General features: G+C 45.6%; 1 protein-coding gene across 3 annotated transcripts in view; it reads left to right on the forward strand.

Moving 5' to 3' along the window:
- SEMA6C (semaphorin 6C) overlaps nt 1-20635 on the forward strand; it is a 190100-nt gene that overhangs the window by 74024 nt on the left and 95441 nt on the right. For all 3 annotated transcript variants that reach the window (XM_082275662.1, XM_082275664.1, XM_082275663.1), the window contains exons 3-5: nt 299-413; nt 6215-6272; nt 7018-7074. In XM_082275662.1, coding sequence (XP_082131788.1) covers nt 299-413; nt 6215-6272; nt 7018-7074 — 230 coding nt within the window. The remainder of the gene's footprint in view (nt 1-298; nt 414-6214; nt 6273-7017; nt 7075-20635) is intronic.

The following is a 20635-nucleotide window of genomic DNA, read 5'->3' on the forward strand; positions in this document are numbered from 1 at the left end:
TTTCCCACAAGAGGTGCCTTAACCATCCCTTCGTAATTTCACTTGTCTCTACCAAATTCATTTTCTGCCTTCTTAAGACTTTTGGCTTACTCTACAAAAGGCATCCAGTACTGGAAATTCATTTTTTTTTTTTAGTTTTTAAGATTTTCTTGGCTTGAATTAAGCCATCTTCTCTAAATGTCCGCATTGACTAAAAACGCTTCCAGGGCTAACACTTAACATATAAATTAAGTTAATACTTCTTTGAAAAATAGATATTGATCCAGATATATATTGATTTTTCATCTGTCTTTTGAAGGCACCAGATCCTATCCATTGTTTCGAGGACTGACCAGCGATGAAAACGCAGTAAACCTCGGCCTGGACTTTCAAAAGATGATCAGGCTTAACCAAACTTTGTTTGTTGCTGCAAGGTAAGTAGTGTGCTAATCAGATTCAACTCTGTCCTGGGAAATTTCCATCAGGAAATGAAAGATTTAGTTTATGGTAGATTCTGGACACTTACTACACTAACTGCAGTGGTGCACAAAAACAAAACACCGAATTAGGACTCTACCCTGACAGGGGGCAAGGCTCAACTTGGTCCACCTAGCCGAAAGGCCAGCCAGCCGAAGCCGACCACCAAGTACTAGATGAGGGGCTCCCTCAAAGAGAGACTCCCCCTTCCCCAGTTCAGGGGGAGAAAGGGATCTGATGTCCACAAATCTTCCTCCTAGACTTCAGGGTAGGCCCAAGGACCCACACCCTCCATCTAAGTTAAAGAAGCACAGACAAAAGTGCTAGCAACGAACTGGTGGAGAAAAATAAATTAAATAAATTAATAGTGCCAGTGCAGGTGCAGTTGCAGGTGCCTTGCAGCCTGGAGGCAAAAATTACTCTAGACTTAAGGCCCGTACACACGCACCGATTGTCGGCCGTAATTTTCGGCCAACGTCCGATCGGCCGATTATCGGCTTGTTAGTATGATGCTTCTGACAACCAACTGCGACTTTTTGGCCGAACAAAATATGGTGTGCATGCTATAAAATTTTTGCTGGCCGTCAACAAAATGGCCGATTGTTCGTCAGTCAGTACAGATTTCGGCCGACAAAATTCAGATGAGCAAGACTGGGCTTGCTCAGAGAAGAAAAAACACACGGAAAGTTAACCATCACATGACATCACTTTGAAGTTGGTTTCTGTCGGCCAACAAAAGTCAAGTGCAAGTCTAGAGCACATTTCAACCGACAACCAACCAACACAACAGCACCGGACAAAAGACGGCCGATCGGTCGGCCAACAATCGGTGCGTGTGTACGAGGCATTAGCCAAAAAGCCTAGACCAAAGAGGCTCTGTGCGGAAAAAAGCTTAGGCGATGTGACCTTGTGCTTTTTCTCACAGTGGGTTTCCCACCCCCAAGTGAAAGCTCTTGGGTGTCCTATAACGAGATGTCAGGGTTGGATTCCCCAGGTCTGCACACAGTCATTAATTCTGTTGAATGTGTCATATATTTATTTTATAATAAGGAGAATACAGCAGGAGGAACTAAAACATCCTTACGGTATGAGGGAGACTCCATTCCAGTCAGGAACGATGGTGGTGTAATCTCCCCAATAGATAATATAAGCCTGCTATGTATTTACTGAATACGTCTGTTTAATAATATCAGCCTTGTCCTGGTGGACCTTCACTATCACTTGCCATTGTGCTGCTGCTAGAAGAGAAGATGATATGGATCATGCAGCCTATCAGCTTTTGTCAATTTGTAAAATAAAAGATGGTAAAATTTCCTTCAACTGAAACTAAAGTGAATTGGATGTGTCTTCTACCAGCATATACCCATATGTTTTACAAATATTGATCAATTGATCAAGGAAAGGGATTAAAGCTGTTTAGTAATTAGTTAGAAAGACTATTCGTCCCTTTGATCTACTACTATATATGATCAAAGTATATGGACCCCCTCATCAAATGATTACATTCAGATGTTTCCAGTGAAGAGTACTGTTAATGCTACAACATACAAAGACATTTAAGATAAATATGCTCTTCCAACCTTGCGGCAACAGTCTGTAGACCCTTTTCTGTTCCAACATGACTAAGAGCAAAGCAAGCTCCATAAAGACATGATTTGATAAGTTAAGTGTACAGGAACTTGAGTGTCCTGCATAGATCCCTGACCCTGACCAACACCCGCTCCAACTCTGAGGAAAAAGTTTGATGAAGGCCCTTTTCTGTTCTAGCATGACTGTACCCCTGTGTAAAAAGCCACCTCTTTGGGATAAATTGGAAGTCAAGCCAGGTCTTCTCATACAACATCAGGACCTGATATAATAAATGGTGACCAACTCCATAAAGACATGGTATGATGAGTTTGGTGTAAGGAACTGTTCCAGTATGACTACGAACAAAGCCAGCTCCATAAAAACATGATTTGATAAGTTAAGTGTACAGGAACTTGAGTGTCCTGCATAGATCCCTGACCAACACCCGTTCCAACAATGAGGCAAAATTTTGGTGAAGGCCCTTTTCTGTTCTAGCATGACTGCACCCCTGTGTAAAAAGCCACCTCTTTGGGATAAATTGGAAGTCAAGCCAGGTCTTCTCATACAACATCAGGACCTGACCTCATAAATGGTGGCCAACTCCATAAAGACATGGTATGATGAGTTTGGTGTAAAGGAACTTAAATTGCCTGCACAGAGGCCTACTAGATACCATTTCACTGTGTCAACTTAGACAATTCTACTCTTCCAACCTTGAGGCAAAGGTATGGTGCATAACCTTTTCTGTTCTAGCATGACTAAACCCCTGTGCACATAGCCAACTCCATAAAGTCATGGTTTGACCAGTCTGTGGGCCCTTTCCTGTTCCAGTATGACTACGAACAAAGCCAGCTCCATAAAGACATAATTTGATAAGTTAAGTGTACAGGAACTTGAGTGTCCTGCATAGATCCCTGACCAACACCTGTTCCATCTCTGATGCAAAATTTCGGTGAAGGCCCTTTTCTGTTCTAGCATGACTGTACCCCTGTGTAAAAAGCCACCTCTTTGGGATAAATTGAAGTCAAGCCAGGTCTTCTCATACAACCTTAGGACCTGATATAATAAATGGTGGCCAACTCCATAAAGACATGGTATGATGAGTTTGGTGTAAAGCAGGCATGTCCAACCTGCGGCCTGGGGGCCACATGCGGCCCAGAACCCCAGGCAATGCGGCCCACTGCCCGATGCCAATTTGTTTTTGCTGGGGAAGAAGGAAGTCAGGTCGGGGGCATGGCCACAGCGGCTTCCAACTAATGGTAGGCAGAGGCTGCCTTGGAGGGGAGGGGGGGGGGCTGAGCATGTGCAGTGTTTCTGACTCTTACCACCATGACCACTTCAAATCACTGAAGTGGTCATGATGGTTAGAGTGTTTCTTTAATATCTCTCACAAGAAGTAAACCTCTGTATACTGATTCCATTTCATTTGATCATCCTCTAGTTGTGTTAAATTAGTGCCGGGGGTGCGGCGGCTTGGGAAGGGCGCAGCGGCATTTTATTACTTATATACCTTAACTATAGTATATATTTTATATGCGGCCTGAGAAAATTTCTCTACACTCAATGTGGCCCAGAGAAGCCAAAAGGTTGGACACCCATGGTGTAAAGGAACTTAAATGGCCTGCACAGAGGCCTACTAGATACCCTTTCACTGTGTCAACTTAGACAATTCTACTCTTCCAACCTTGAGGTAAAGGTATGGTGAATACCCTTTTCTGTTCTAGCATGACTAAACCCCTGTGCGCATAGCCAACTCCGTAAAGTCATGGTTTGACCAGTATGTTGTGAGGAAAGGTATGTGGCCTGCGCAGAGCCTTGACCTCAGTCCTACTGAATTTGAGCCCCAGGTCTTCTCATACAACATCAATATCTGACCTCATAAATGGTGGCCAACTCCATATAAGACATGGTATGATGATTTTGGTGTGGAGGAACTCGAGTGTCCTACACAGAGCCCCAACCTAAACCCTACTGAACACCTTGGAACTGGTCTATTCATCCAACATCAGTACCTAACCTGACAAATTTTCTTTTGGCTGGCTGGACACAAATGTTCATGGACACACTCCAAAATCTTGTTGAAATCCTCTCCAGAAAAGTACAAGATGTCATAGCCGCAAAGGGATGCAACTCCATATTAATGCCCATAGTTTTGGAAAGGGGGTGAATAAAAAGCTTATATAGCTGTGATAGCTGTCCATAAAATGTTACCTATATAGTGCACTTGGCGCACAAAGCATTCTAACAAGGGTTGGAGTACAAGTCAGCTGAACTGCCACAATAAACACGTACAATTCCTTACATAAACGGAGCCTGGAGTCAGTTTTTTGTGTTACGACGGGTGTACATGACCTTTTCTGAAAGGTGGAGGTCATGCGTGACTCAGACAGGCCCCATGTAAATTTTTACGAAGAACTGTGTATGTAACCGTTTATTTTCTGACACGCGAGATCAGTTCTGTGACATCTATAGCCACGGATGATTCATCAACGTCGCGGCAGAGGAGAATGTGCCTAATTACAATGCAGATTTCCTCACCTGTTCCTGCCTGAGGAGATGATAATGGGGATGGCTTGGAAATGCTTTAAATAAATTACAATCTTCTCATGCAGGCCTAAAATAGACCTGTTTTGAGAAAGAAAAAAAAAAAATAACTTCCATCTGCACAGGACAACCGCAACTAAATTTAGAGAGAAAGAGACTGAGCTAAGGAGATGCAGGGAACGCTAAGAACAAAATGGCAGCCATCATAAAAAGGCAATTTTCCTGTTGGGGCCTTTGCCATGTAGCCATATCCGTTTTCATAAAATGTGTCAATCAGTGCTGTATTTTGGCCTAGGCCAACAAGGTCCAGGCCTAGGGCGGCACTTTGCAGGGGGGCAGCAAAAAAGCCACCCCCCTCCACCTGAGACTCTATTGGCCACTGGTTGCTAGAGCCGCCTTTCTCATCTCCCCCTCTCTCTCTCTCTCTCTCTCTCCCCTACCCCCCTCTTTCTCCCCCAATCTCTGTCCCTCCCCCCTCTCTCTCTCTCTCTCTCTCTCTCACCCCTCCTCTCTCTCTCTCTCTACCTCACTCTCACCTCTCATCCCCCTCTCTCATCCTCCCTCTCTCTCTCTCTCTCTCTCTCTCTCATTCCCCCCCTACTCTCTCACCCCCTCTCCCTCACCCCCCCTCTCTCTTTCTCACCCCCCTCACTCTCTCTCTCACCCCCCTCTCTCTCTCTCTCTCATCCTCTCTCTCTCTCACCTCCCTCTCCTCTCTCTCCTTGATCCCACCCTCTCTCTCTCTCTTCCCCCCTCTCTCACCCCCCTCTCTTTCATCCCCCCCCTCTCTCTCCCTCCCTCACCCACCCCCTCTCTCTCATCCCCCTCTTTCTCTCTCTCTCTCTCTCTCTCTCTCATTCCGCCCCTCTCTCTCTCTCTCATCCCCCCTCTCTCTCTCCCTCCCTCACCCACCCCCTCTCTCTAATCCCCCATCTCTCTCTCCCTCCCTTACCCACCCTCTCTCTCTCTCTCTCACCCCTCCTCTCTCTCTCTCTCCCTCGCTCTCACCTCTCATCCCCACTCTCTCTCTCTCTCATCCCCCTCTCTCATCCTCCCTCTCTCTCTCTCTCTCATTCCCCCCTACTCTCTCACCCCCCTCTCTCTCTTTCTCACCCCCCCTCTCTCTCTTTCTCACCCCCCCCTCACTCTCTCTCACCCCCCCTCTCTCTCTCTCTCTCTCTCTCTCTCATCCTCTCTCTCATCCCCCCTCTCTCACCCCCTCTCTCTCATCCCCCCTCTTTCTCTCTCTCTCTCTCTCTCTCTCTCATTCCCCCCCCTCTCTCTCTCTCTCTCTCTCTCTCTCTCATCCCCCCTCTCTCTCTCTCTCTCTCTCTCTCCCTCCCTCACCCACCCCCTCTCTCTCATCCCCCATCTCTCTCTCCCTCCCTCACCCACCCCTCTCTCTCTCTCCCTCAGCCCCTCTCTCTCTCTCTCTCACCCAACCCCTCTCTCCCACCCCCTCTCACCCCCCCCCTCTTGTGAGATCTTAGGGGTTCATGCTGGGACTTGTAGTCCTTAAAAAAGGAGTGGGGCAAATTTACATAGGAGGGGCACACAATTTTAGTGTTGCCTAGGGCAGCACAAAACCAAAATACACCACTGGTGTCAATCCATCATATTGACTACTATTGTTTTTGTTTTATAGGGAGTTTGTATACACAATTGATCTGAGGAGGACTAAAGATGCAATCTCAAGTGACAAGGTAAGAATGAGCCTTTCCATCAGAAGAGTATTAAAGTAATTAAATGCATTGTTCAAGGACTACAAAGGTACACTTACCAAACCAGGAAACTTTTGTTTTAATCAATACCAGTACTCACTATATATGTATTAGCTCACAAGACCTGCTTTGGTTCCAAACCACACTTCAGCTGTTTTTTCTGGAACACAATCGCACCTTAGGCATGCTGTAAAGCAATAAAGTGTATTTCTAAGAAAAACTTTTTTGTTTGTTGTAGAGAGAGTAGAATGATTAAAACCTCTGTCACTTTTTTTGTCTTTGACCCATTAATAAGGTCCTCATTCCAGGTCTAGTATGTGGAAACTGAAGCTAGGGTTTGGTTGGTTCCTCTGGTCTTCACTGGAACCAATACTGCAGGATGTATATCTTATCCCTCGTTTCCACTGAGCGGTATGGTTCGGTACGGTACGCAATTTTTGCCGTTTCCATTGTCAAAAGTTGTAAATGGTACCCTAATTCCGAACCGTACTTTTTTGGTGCCCTTCGTTGGGGTACCAAGCACATTAGTACCGTACCAACAGGGTGGAGCAATACTGTTGAGGTACTGTTGAGCTTAAGTACTGTTGGCGGTGGAAACGCAAGCCTGATCAAGGTGTACCGTACCGAAACGTACTGAACTGTACCGAACCGAACCGTACCGCTCAGTGGAAACGAGGCATAAGTATCACATTGTGGTCAGTCCTCACATTCATCCTCTCTTTTTCAGTATATCACATGGAAGACGCAAAATTTGGACAACTGTGCCGTGCGGGGAAAACCACTGGTAAGTTTTTTTGGGACACTTCCTTGTGAAATCAACGCTTCCTTAAAAAAAAAAAAAAACAATTAGGGGTCATAACTACTGAACTGTGCTAATTATACATTTTATCAATTCTTCATTGGTTGAGGATTGGTCTGGTCAATTTTGTGTCCTGATACTCTGGGTTGGTCAAGTCCTGCAAATGTGCTATTGTCCTGCTTGTCTAGAGGTAGACCACTGCGTAAACTGTTGGCGCTATATAAATCCTGTATAATAATAATAGAGGTCGGTCGTGTCCCAACACCAGCAAATGCCTTTAAAGTCTGATTGGCTACTTATTGGTGGATACTTGCAACTGTTATAATGTTTTTAGTCAATTTGATGATAGTAAGTTTAAAATAGTTGTTGTGGGTGGACCTAATAGGCTCCGGCCTAAGGAGGTGGACTAGGGGAGACTGACCCATCTGTTTGTAAATATATAATGGTGCTTTTCCACTGCATGGAACCGAACAGTTCGGCTCGCTTTTGTGCTTTTCCACTGCTGGTACCGCATGGTACGGTGTAGGAACGGTTCGGTACGGTACGGCGGCGCTTTTCCACTACATGGAACCAAACGGTACGGCTCTCTAAAACAGTACCACCTCGATTGTGGTTCCAAGAGGTACCATACTGGTACCATATCCCACAATCCTTTGCATGCAGCTGACTGTTTGTCACTACTAGCCACTGATTGGTCAGAGAATCGTTGTTATCCCACCCACTATCCCACCCACTTACTTTAGTACTACTTTAGTGGAAAAGCAAACCGTACCGAACCGTTCCAACACCGTACCATGCGGTACCATGCAGTGGAAAACCAAACAGGGCCAAGCAGGGCCAAGTAGAGCCGAGCTGGTACTTGCAGTGGAAAAGTGCCATAAGTCAGCACTATACAGAAGGAAAGTTAGAATAGGTTACGAATGGCACCAGCAAACGTGCAATGTTCTGAAGCTGTAATCCACAGGAATGTGTATTGAGACTATGCGGTGGAATGTGCATGAACTTGGAGATATGTACTGAACCTTTAAGCTCATTATATTCTTTTTGGCCTGGAGGTGGACAGGCTTAGGTTTTGGGTGTTGAAAACTAATGCAGATGCCCCCTTTCTTACATTTGAGCTAATAAAGCCTTAGTGCCGGTTCACACTGAAGCAACAAGACTTCGGGGGGCGACCTGTGAAGTCGCGTGCACCGCTGTGCACCGCGACTTCGGCGCGACTTGCACGGACTTCATATAATGAATGTCTATGCAAGTCGCTCCGAGGTCGCCCCGAAGTAGTACAGGACCCTTTTTCTAAGTTGGAGCGACTTGTGTCGCTCCTATTTCAGAACGGGTCCTGTAGCAGTCAATGGACCGCGACGGACCGCGACTTGTCAGGCTGACAAGTCGCCTGACAAGTCGCGGCAGTGTGAATGGGCTCTTAAAGTGATTCCATTGTTTGCAAATTCAATATGCCTCAATTGCTACTACGAAGCAATATGATGTCATAGCCCTCTTGGTAATGCCATCTTACATTATGTTCCAGCATGACCAAATTTTAGTCCTCAATGAATTTGGATCTCAACTCCACTTTGTGTCTTTCATCAGTTCATAAAAGTGTCTCTTTACCTTCTCAAGATGATCTATACTATAAGACCAGCTATTCCATTCTTTTGAAGCTCTCCTACACTTCTTCAGCCTCAGGAGCTTCACCGGTATCTCTAACTCTGCCAGTTTTGTGTTTCCAACCAGTTCGTTCTCGTGAGGTTGTCCTTCAATTCCTGAGGCCCAGGAAAATCATAGGTGAATATAGTACGTCAGTCAGTTCTTTATTTTGAGGTTCTCATACAATTCCTCATCCCCAGTAGTTTCTCAGGTATATATGTCAGCCAGTTTTTTGTCTCTGACCTTTCTCCTTATCTTGAGGTTCTCCTACAGTTCCTTATCCCCAGTAGTTTCACTGGTTTATACTGTACATCCGCCAGATCTCTGTCTCCAACATTTGTCCTTATCTTGAGGTTCTCATACAATTCCTTATCCCCAGTAGTTTCTCAAGTATATATGTCAGCCAGTTTTTTGTCTCTGACCTTTCTCCTTATCTTGAGGTTCTCCTACAATTCCTCATCCCCAGTAGTTTCTCAAGTATATATGTCAGCCAGTTCTTTGTCTCTGACCTTTCTCCTTATCTTGAGGTTCTCCTACAGTTCCTTATCCCCAGTAGTTTCACTGGTTTATACTGTACATCAGCCAGATCTCTGTCTCCAACATGTGTCCTTATCTTGAGGTTCTCATACAATTCCTCATCCCCAGTAGTTTCACAAGTATATACGCCAGCCAGTTCATTCTCGTGAGGTTGTCCTTCAATTCCTGAGGCCCAGGAAAGTCATAGGTGAATATAGTACGTCAGTTAGTTCTTTATCTCCAACTTTTCCCTTTATTTTGAGGTTCTCATGCAATTCCTCATATCCAGTAGTTTCTCAAGTATATATGTCAGCCAGTTCTTTGTCTCTGACCTTTCTCCTTATCTTGAGGTTCTTATACAGTTCCTCATCCCCAGTAGTTTTACTGGTATATACTGTATGTCAGCCAGATCTCTGTCTCCAACATTTGTCCTTATCTTGAGGCTCTCATACAGTTCTTTATCCCCAATAGTTTTACAGATACAAAATTCTCTGTCTCCAACCTTTCCTCTTATCTTGAGGCTCTCATCTAGTTCCTCATCACCAGTAGTTTTACTAGAATAGTTGTCAGCCAGTTAAGTGTCTCTAATAGGGTTGAGCGAACACCTAGATGTCCGTGTTCGACGGGTTCGGCCGAACTTTAAAAAAAAGTCCGGGTCCGTGTCCCGGACTTTTACCGAACTTTTCCCGGACACCGAACCCCATTGAAGTCAATGGGGACCCGAACTTTAAGGCACTAAAATGGCTCTAAAACACCAAAGGAAAGGGCTAGAGTGCTGCAAATGGCAGCAAAACGTAATTAAGAGCATGGCAAGTGCTCTGCAAACAAATGTGGATAGGGAAATAACTTAAAACAACAAAAAAAAAACAGAAAAATAAAACAATGTTCTTCTTCATCTCTGAAGGACGAGGCCCATATGGAGTAGGAGGGAGGTTGAGGTGGTGGTGGATGTGGCGGTGACATAGGCGTGCGCACAGGGTGTGCTGGGTGTGCCTGGGCACACCCTAATCACCTAGGGCACATAGCATTGCCAGTGAGGAGATGGGAAAGATCTCCCTGGGACCTGCTCTGCTCTATTTCTCCTTGCCTACAGGTACATGGCCCCGATACATTACTCTCCCTCCTGGCAAACACATGCATGTGTATTTCAACTTTGGGGTGCACACCTTAATGCAATAGGCTGCGCACACCTATGGGCGGTGTAGGTGGAAGCGGCGGTGGAGGAGGACCAGGGCCGGATTAACAGCATCATGGGCTTGGTGCTGAGGATTTTGAAGGGCCTTAAGGGCCGTGCCTTGCCATGCACCCAGAGGAGGAAGGGTGCAGCCATGCATGCCTAATTCAACATGGGATGCTGTCTCTGAAGCCCATAAACACATCCATGCATCGCCAACTGTCCCTCCTTGTCCGGCCTTCACGCTGTGTGGGGAGGTTCTGAGGGTGCTGCCTGGGGAAGCGAGCATAGAAGCCAGACTTCTGTGTTTACAAGTGACAGAAGAGCGGTAACAGTGAATATGGCCAACCCGGGGCCTATATAAAAGGTAGGGGCCTGGAGCTGCAGCTCCAATAGCCCCTACATTAATCTGGCCCTGAGGAGGAGGACGAGGTAGCCAACACTGCTTCTTTTCAAAAATTTTAAATGAGGGTACACCCCAAAAGAGTGAGAAAGAGCAAAAATGGAACAATGGGTGGGTAAGGTCGGTATCCATTGCTATTCTGCATAAGGTACGGAAAAGTCCCGTGGGATCCATGCCTGGTTCATTTTAATGAACGTGAGCTTGTCCACATTGTCTCTGGACAGGCGGCTGCGCTTGTCTGTTATAACGCCCCCAGCCGTGCTAAATACCCGTTCAGATAATACACTGGCTGCAGGGCACGCCAGCACCTCCAAGGCGTAAAGGGCAAGCTCAAGCCATGTGCCCAATTTGGAGACCCAGAAGTTGAAGGGGGCAGACCCGTCATTCACTACATGTAGGCGTGTGCACACATACTGCTCCACCATGTTGGTAAAATGCTGCCTCGTGCTAAGACGTTCCATCTGAGCTGCTGGTGCTGCTGTTTGTTGTGGCGTGCTGACAAAGCTTTTCCACATTTCGGCCATGCTAACCCTGCCTTCTGAGGTGCTGGCGGTGCCCTGGTTGCGTTGGCGACCTCCTCCTCCTCCTCCTCTGCCTTGTGCTTCCACTGTGGCCCCGCTGTCAGATGGGAATGCCAGCAGCATGGCGTCTACCAGCGTGCGCTTGTACTCGCGCATCTTGCGATCGCGCTCCAGTGAGTGAATTAAGGACGGTACGTTGTCCTTGTAACGGGGATCCAGCAGCGTGGCCACCCAGTAATCAGCACAAGTTAGAATGTGGGCAACTCGGCGGTCGTTGTGGAGACACTGCAGCATGTAATCGCTCATGTGTGCCAGGCTGCCCAGAGGCAACGAAAGGCTGTCCTCTGTGGGAGGTGTATCGTCCGTGTCCTCTGTATCCCCCCAGCCACGCACCAGTGATGGCCATGAGCTGGCCTGGGTGCCACCCTGCTGTGAACATGGTTCCATCTCCTCCTCCAGCTCCTCCTCCTCCTCATCCTCCTCATCCTCCAGAACTGTGCCCCTGCTGGACAATTGCGTCCCTGGCGTTTGCGTGTGCAGGAACCCACCCTCGGAGCCCCTTGCGAATGACTGCCCTGAAAGCCTTGGAAATGTTACCTCTTCATCCTCCTCCTCCTCCTCATCCTGTGCCACATCCTCTTCCATCATCGCCCAAATTGTTTTTTCAAGGAGGCATAGAAGTGGGATAGTTAAGCTGAGAACGGCGTCATTGCCACTGGCCATGTTGGTGGAGTACTCAAAACAGCGCAACAAGGCACACAGGTCTCGCATGGAGGCCCAGTTAAATTAAATAGCGGAATAGAAAATATGATCCAAAAAAAGTGTATGTATATCACACGTACACAACCACACTGGGCCCCAATTACTATTGTTTGTACCCCTAAAAGGCTAGATGAGGAGTAGGGGGAGTATGGAACAGGCAGCACCCTCAAACCTTCAGAAGTATGAGATGAACCCCAACAACTTGGAAAGGTGGATCTCTCTCACACGTACCGACACAGACTATCCCGCAATTCAATTGATCCTCAAAGGTTTTTATTGAATAGCGGAATAGGAAATATGATCAAAAAAAGTGTATGTATCTCGCACGTACACAACCACACTAGGCCCCAATTACTATTGTTTGTACCCCTAAAAGGCTAGATGAGGAGTAGGGGGGGGTATGGAACAGGCAGCACCCTCAAACCTTCAGAAGTATGAGATGAACCCCAACAACTTGGAAAGGTGGATCTCTCTCACACGTACCGACACAGACTATCCCCCAATTTAACTGATCCCCAAAGGTTTTTGATTAAATAGCGGAATAGAAAATATGATCCAAAAAAAGTGTATGTATATCACACGTACACAACCACACTAGGCCCCAATTACTATTGTTTGTACCCCTAAAAGGCTAGATGAGGAGTAGGGGGGGTATGGAACAGGCAGCACCCTCAAACCTTCAGAAGTATGAGATGAACCCCAACAACTTGGAAAGGTGGATCTCTCTCACACGTACCGACACAGACTATCCCCCAATTTAACTGATCCCCAAAGGTTTTTGATTAAATAGCGGAATAGAAAATATGATCCCAAAAAAGTGTATGTATATCACACGTACACAACCACACTGGGCCCCAATTACTATTGTTTGTACCCCTAAAAGGCTAGATGAGGAGTAGGGGGAGTATGGAACAGGCAGCACCCTCAAACCTTCAGAAGTATGAGATGAACCCCAACAACTTGGAAAGGTGGATCTCTCTCACACGTACCAACACAGACTATCCCCCAATTTAACTGATCCCCAAAGGTTTTTGATTAAATAGCGGAATAGAAAATATGATCCAAAAAAAGTGTATGTATATCACACGTACACAACCACACTAGGCCCCAATTACTATTGTTTGTACCCCTAAAAGGCTAGATGAGGAGTAGGGGGGGTATGGAACAGGCAGCACCCTCAAACCTTCAGAAGTATGAGATGAACCCCAACAACTTGGAAAGGTGGATCTCTCTCACACGTACCGACACAGACTATCCCCCAATTTAACTGATCCCCAAAGGTTTTTGATTAAATAGCGGAATAGAAAATATGATCCCAAAAAAGTGTATGTATATCACACGTACACAACCACACTAGGCCCCAATTACTATTGTTTGTACCCCTAAAAGGCTAGGAGTAGGGGGAGTATGGAACAGGCAGCACCCTCAAACCTTCAGAAGTATGAGATGAACCCCAACAACTTGGAAAGGTGGATCTCTCTCACACGTACCAACACAGACTATCCCCCAATTTAACTGATCCCCAAAGGTTTTTGATTAAATAGCGGAATAGAAAATATGATCCCAAAAAAGTGTATGTATATCACACGTACACAACCACACTAGGCCCCAATTACTATTGTTTGTACCCCTAAAAGGCTAGGAGTAGGGGGAGTATGGAACAGGCAGCACCCTCAAACCTTCAGAAGTATGAGATGAACCCCAACAACTTGGAAAGGTGGATCTCTCTCACACGTACCAACACAGACTATCCCCCAATTTAACTGATCCCCAAAGGTTTTTGATTAAATAGCGGAATAGAAAATATGATCCCAAAAAAGTGTATGTATATCACACGTACACAACCACACTAGGCCCCAATTACTATTGTTTGTACCCCTAAAAGGCTAGGAGTAGGGGGAGTATGGAACAGGCAGCACCCTCAAACCTTCAGAAGTATGAGATGAACCCCAACAACTTGGAAAGGTGGATCTCTCTCACACGTACCAACACAGACTATCCCCCAATTTAACTGATCCCCAAAGGTTTTTGATTAAATAGCGGAATAGAAAATATGATCCCAAAAAAGTGTATGTATATCACACGTACACAACCACACTAGGCCCCAATTACTATTGTTTGTACCCCTAAAAGGCTAGGAGTAGGGGGAGTATGGAACAGGCAGCACCCTCAAACCTTCAGAAGTATGAGATGAACCCCAACAACTTGGAAAGGTGGATCTCTCTCACACGTACCAACACAGACTATCCCCCAATTTAACTGATCCCCAAAGGTTTTTGATTAAATAGCGGAATAGAAAATATGATCCCAAAAAAGTGTATGTATATCACACGTACACAACCACACTAGGCCCCAATTACTATTGTTTGTACCCCTAAAAGGCTAGATGAGGAGTAGGGGGAGTATGGAACAGGCAGCACCCTCAAACCTTCAGAAGTATGAGATTGTGTTCACTGTACCCCACAAAGATTGAGTTCACTGCACCCCACAATGATTGTGTTCACTGCACCCCACAAAGATTGTGTTCACTGCACCTCACAAAGATTGTGTTCACTGTACCCCCCAAAGATTGTGTTCACTGCACCCCACAAAGATTCTGTTCACTGTACCCCACAAAGATTGTGTTCACTGCACCCCAAAAAGATTGTGTTCACTGCACCCCAAAAAGGATGTTGTTCACTGCACCCCAAAAAGGATGTTGTTCACTCCACCCCAAAAAGATTGTGTTCACTGCACCCCACAAAGATTGTGTTCACTGCACCCCAAAAAGATTGTGTTCACTGCACCCCAAAAATGATTTTGTTCACTGCACCCCAAAAAGGATTTTGTTCACTGCACCCCAAAAAGGATGTTGTTCACTCCACCCCAAAAAGATTGTGTTCACTGCACCCCAAAAAGATTGTGTTCACTGCACCCCACAAAGGATTTTGTTCACTGCACCCCAAAAAGATTGTGTTCACTGCACCCCAAAAAGGATGTTGTTCACTGCACCCCAAAAAGGATTTTGTTCACTGCACCCCAAAAAGATTGTGTTCACTGCACCCCACAAAGGATTTTGTTCACTGCACCCCACAAAGATTGTGTTCACTGCACACCAAAAAGGATTGTGTTCACTGCACCCCAAAAAGATTTTGTTCACTGCACCCCAAAAAGATTGTGTTCACTGCAGCCCAAAAAGATTGTGTTCACTGCAGCCCAAAAAGATTGTGTTCACTGCAGCCCAAAAAGATTGTGTTCACTGCAGCCCAAAAAGATTGTGTTCACTGCAGCTCACACACAGAAAAATGGATGTGGATCACTGACACCTGCCTATCTCCAATCCCACACCACACAGCAATATCGATTGTAGTTTGTAGAACACAGTTTCCCTAAAATTCAGCAGACTCTGTCCCTAACAGGATTGAGAAGAGATCGTAGATCAGGATTGAGTGCAGACCCCACCCCCCACACAGCAATATCGATTGTAGTTTGTAGAAGACACTGACCCTATAATTCAGCAGACTCTATCCCTAAAATGCCTACAACTCGCCCTGCCTAAACACTCCGACCTGTCCCTCAATTCTATCCGGACACAAATGGTTTTTTCCTGCCTATCTTTCCCTAATCAGCAGCCAGCACGTTGATGTGTGCTCTGTCCCTGAATCTAAGCAGCATAATGACGCCGCTGCGGCTGCCTCGAACTTATAAAGACTTGGTCACATGCTTCAGACGGCCAATCACAGCTACTGAGACATTTGCAGGCATGGCTGGGATGGCTTAAGGCACACCAGTTAAACGATTGTTGATTGGCTGTTGAAAGCCCGCCATGAAAAGAGCGCCAAAGCATGCAAAACCCGGAAATAAAACGACCGAACACGGATTTTTACCCGAACATACAGTAAAGTGTCCGTGTCCGTGTTCGGGTACAAAAAATCCAATTATTCGGTACGAACACGAATAATACAGTCCGTGTTCGCTCAACACTAGTCTCTAACCATCCCATTTTCTTGGGACTTTCCTTCAATTGCTCTGCCGCAGTAGTTATATTGATAAATACAAGTTGGCCAATTCGTCAGCCCTAGTAGTTTTACCAGTATATATAAGTTGTCCACTTCTGTGTCTACAACCATCCCATGCCCATGAGGCTTTGCTTCAGTTCTTCAACCCAAGTAGTTACACCGGTATACATATTGCCCAATTCTGTATTTCCAACCAACCCATTGTCACGGTCAGGGGTCAGGCTCAGACACCAATAGCTATAGCAGTAAAGAGTCTCCATTAACCAGAAGGATAGGTATACTAGACGATCACCCTGGCGGATGACTCAGGCTCACCTAAGGTGCGGGGTCTAAGCACTAATTGGTATTCACCAGAGCTCCTGATGGTGGAGAATGGGTTTTGCTGCATATTAGTAGCAGGTCACGGTCTTTTAGGATTGCCCCACCAGGAGGTGAGCAAGCTGGGGTTCAGTATCAGTAGCAGATATAGCAAGATAGGGATAAAACAGAAGCGTAGTCAGCAAACAAGCCAAAGGTCAGTAACAAGTAGTTGCAGGTTGGGATCAAGCAGAAGCGTAGTTGAGAAACAAGCCAAAGGTAATGATCGAAGGTACGGATGGCAGCATAAGCAACAAGAGCGAGATACTGGCTGGAGAGAGTGCAATAATTTGGCAAACAGAAAGTGCAAAGGCATTGCTTAAATAGGAGGTTCATGAGAGGAGCAAGACAAGGTTCAAAAGAAACAAGACACAGGGCAAGGTTGTCTAAGGCAACAGGCAGGGAGCTATCCAGCATCTCAGGTGGCACAGCAAGATGAGATACTGCCAGAAACAGCAGAGGTTACAGTCAGATTCAGAACAGGCTCCTGATACCCATTCTCTTGAGGCTTTCCTTCAATTCCTCGTTGTCAATGGTTTCACTGGTATATAAAATATGGCAAAATATGTGTCTCCAGTGATGCCAACTCCTTGATGCTTCTTTACAGTTCCTTAGTCCCAAAAGTTTGTTATGTATATAGTAAGTCAACCAATTTTGTGCTGCCAACCATTCCATTCACTTAAAGCGGAGTTCCGGGCAGAAAATCACGCCTTTACATTTTATGGCATCTGCTTCCTTATCCTTCTATGAGCCAGAATTGGATATTCCTGGGGTTTTTTTTTTTACTTACCTTTTTACAGAGGATAATATACTCACCTTTACATCCACTTCCTACTTCCTCGGCCGTGGCCCGCGCCGTCACTTCCTGTCCCGCAATGCGTCCTAGGAGCTCTTACTCGTCGCTCCCAGGATGCAATTGGCAGTGACGTAGGCGGCCGGCCGCTCCACTCATCGCGTTATTTCCAAACAGGAAATAACGCGATGATAGGCATCCCTATACTATGCCGATCGCATAGTACTGGGCATGCGCGAGATTTTGCGCTGGATTCACCGGCCTCCACCCACTACAACCAGGAAGCAGGGCACACATTTCCCCACAGCGAACTCTGCGAACCAGCACAAAGATGGCGGCGCTCTGCAGAAATTTTAAAAAGTAAGATTTTATGCTTGCAAAAATATTATTCCACTGTATAAAACAGGATTAGTGGATATATAGAGGCCGGAGGGTCACTGTTTGGGGGACATAAAAAAAAAAGACTCTGTGGCCGGAACTCCACTTTAATGCTTTCCACAATTCCTCAGCCCAGTAGTTTACTTGGTATAGTTTAGTCAACCAATTCTGTGTCACCAACCATCCTATTCCCTAAAGACTGTCCTACAAGTCTTCAACCCCAATAATTTCACAGGCATATGGCATCACCAATCCCCTTATTGATGTCTCCTCTTTAACTTTCTGTTCATCCATTAAAAACTTCATTTGATACTCCTGTCCCTGGCGTACATTAGACACGCCCTGACTATTGGAGATTTAATGTTCACGGAAATATAGGTTCTTTACAAAACGGATAGAGATTATGGTTGAATGGTTGAAGCAGATTCTCCAGACGACAGACGGGTAAATTAGGAATGTACCTCACACAATAGCTTGTGATGAACATTTTTTTTTCCTCTTTTATGAGCAGCAGAGATGTGCGTATGTGATCTCAGACACAATTACCACCTCTCCTCCCCCGGCCGGCTCAGCCCTTTTGTTCCCATTCTCCAAATGAAAATTTTCGAAATTAGAGAGAGCTGTAACTGCTGGCCCAGGGAAAATGAAATTAACTCTGGCACTAATTAGAATTCGCCTTTAATTAAGAAGAGCATGCAGTAGGAGTTGAGCGGCAGCTGACCCCCCGCTCCTCTTGCAGGAGGCAGCGGCTGTGATGTTGCACAGCGGAAGATTTCTCTTGCTGAGCTCAGCAACTGCGTTTTTGTTTCACCTCCCTTCATCAATGTCTCACACTTCAGTGGCTCACACTCAGGCGGGCTGCATCTACAGACGGTCGCCTTGATGAGATTTTTGATCTGAAGCCGCGTAGCTCACCTGTTTTCTCCCCCAGGGGGGGCTACGGAGACAACACTTGCCAAATGAGTCAATGAGAAGTTACAACCTGGCGACCAGGGGAATACGAGGAACTCCGTTCATGACCTTACAAAGGGCAGTGCACCATATCTCTGAACAAAACTCTACTGAACTGTGGACAAAATTGGAAGATAGATAGATGTAGCTTCTTTATAGCAAAACCATTAAAGGGCCAATAATTTCCATCTACGGGGTAATTTCGGTAGTAATGTATGTATAAATCCATTTGATTGTATACCAATCCCGAAGAATTCTACAGTCTAGCTCTCTGGGCACCATGTCTGATACGACAGCTGAGAACCTTAACCCATAAAAATTTTCTTGCCCAATTTCGTCACCTGGGTCTTTTCTGAGCCCTCTCCATCTACTTGGGCTTTGAAACAGCTTGTAGAATGTGATAACACATCTACATAGCCCATTTCTACATACATACTGGGGCCAATGTAGACCAAAGCCAATTAAACCACCAGCATGTCTTTGGAGTGTTGAAAGAAACCCATGCAAACACAGGGAGAACCTGCAAGCTCCATGCAAAAAGCATCCTCCCCAACATTAGAACCAAGGACCCCATTGCTGCAAGGCATAAGGCTAACCACTAAACTACTGTGTTGCTCTGTGTTATAATATTGAATACTATTTACTTTTACAGCAATCATATGGAGGTTTCCAAGCTAGGTACACTATATTGTATATATAACACTATTTTATACACTTTATGGACCTTGCTTTGTACACTGGTGCGCAGTCACATTGGAACAGGAAGGGGTCATCCCCAAACTGTTCCCACAAAGTTGGGCGCATGAAATTGTCCAAAATGTCTTTGAATGCTGACGCTTTAAGAGTTCCCTTCACTGGAACTAAGGGGCCCAGAAAAACGACCCCACACCATAATCCCCCCTCCACCAAATGATTTGGACCAGTGCATAAAGCAAGGTCCATAAAGACATGGATGAGCGAGTTTGGGTTGGAGGAACTTGACCTGCACAGAGTCCTGACCTCAACCCGACAGAACACCTTTGAGATGAATTAGAGCAGAGACTGTGAGCCAGGCCTTCTCGTCCAACCAAAGTGCCTGACCTCACAAATGTGCTTCTGGAAGAATGATCAAACATTCCCATAGACACACTCCTAAACCTTGTTGACAGCCTTCCCAGAAGAGTTGAAGCTGTTATAGCTGCAAAGGGTGGGCCAACTCAATATTGAACCCTACGGACTAAGACTGGGGTGCCATTAAAGTTCATGTGCGCGTAAAAGCAGGCGTCCCAATACTTTTGACAATATAGTATATATAGTCATTTTATCCAAATATGATTGACAAATGCTTTTGGCACCTGTCTAGCTAGATAGTGCTGGGCCCCCATTGCTTCTGGCAGATAGATAGATCGATAGATAGATAGATAGATAGATAGATAGATAGATAGATAGATAGATAGATAGATAGATAGATAGATAGATAGATAGATAGATAGATAGATAGATAGATAGGTGGGTAGATAGGTAGATAGATAGGTAGATAGATTCTCTATAGCAGTGATGGCGAACCTTGGCACCCCAGATGTTTTAGAACTACATTTCCCATGATGCTGAACTACACTGCAGAGTGCACGAGCATCATGGGAAATGTAGTCCCAAAACATCTGGGGTGTCAAGGTTCGCCATCACTGCTCTATAGCAATACCATTGGAGGGCCAATAATCTCCATCTACGGGGAAATTTTGGTAGTAATGTATGTATAAATCCATTCAATTGTATCCGAATCTCAACAGTTCTACAGTCTAGCTTTCTGGGCATCATGTTTGATACGATTTAGAACCTTTACCCATAAAAACAAATTTTGGCCAAATTTTCACGAGGTTGGTCATCAGGTCTTTTCTGAACCTTCTCCAATTGCTTGGGCTTTGAACCGGCTTGTAGAATGCGTTAACGCAGATACTGGGGCCAAGGTAGGCCAAAGCCAATTAACCTACCAACAAGTCTTTGGAGTGTTGAAAGACACCCATGCAAACACATGGAGAACATGCAAGCTCAATGCAAATATACAGTATA

Source organism: Pelophylax lessonae, assembly GCF_965119305.1.
Source record: "Pelophylax lessonae genome assembly, chromosome: 13".
In the NCBI taxonomy this organism is placed as follows: Eukaryota; Metazoa; Chordata; class Amphibia; order Anura; family Ranidae; genus Pelophylax; species Pelophylax lessonae.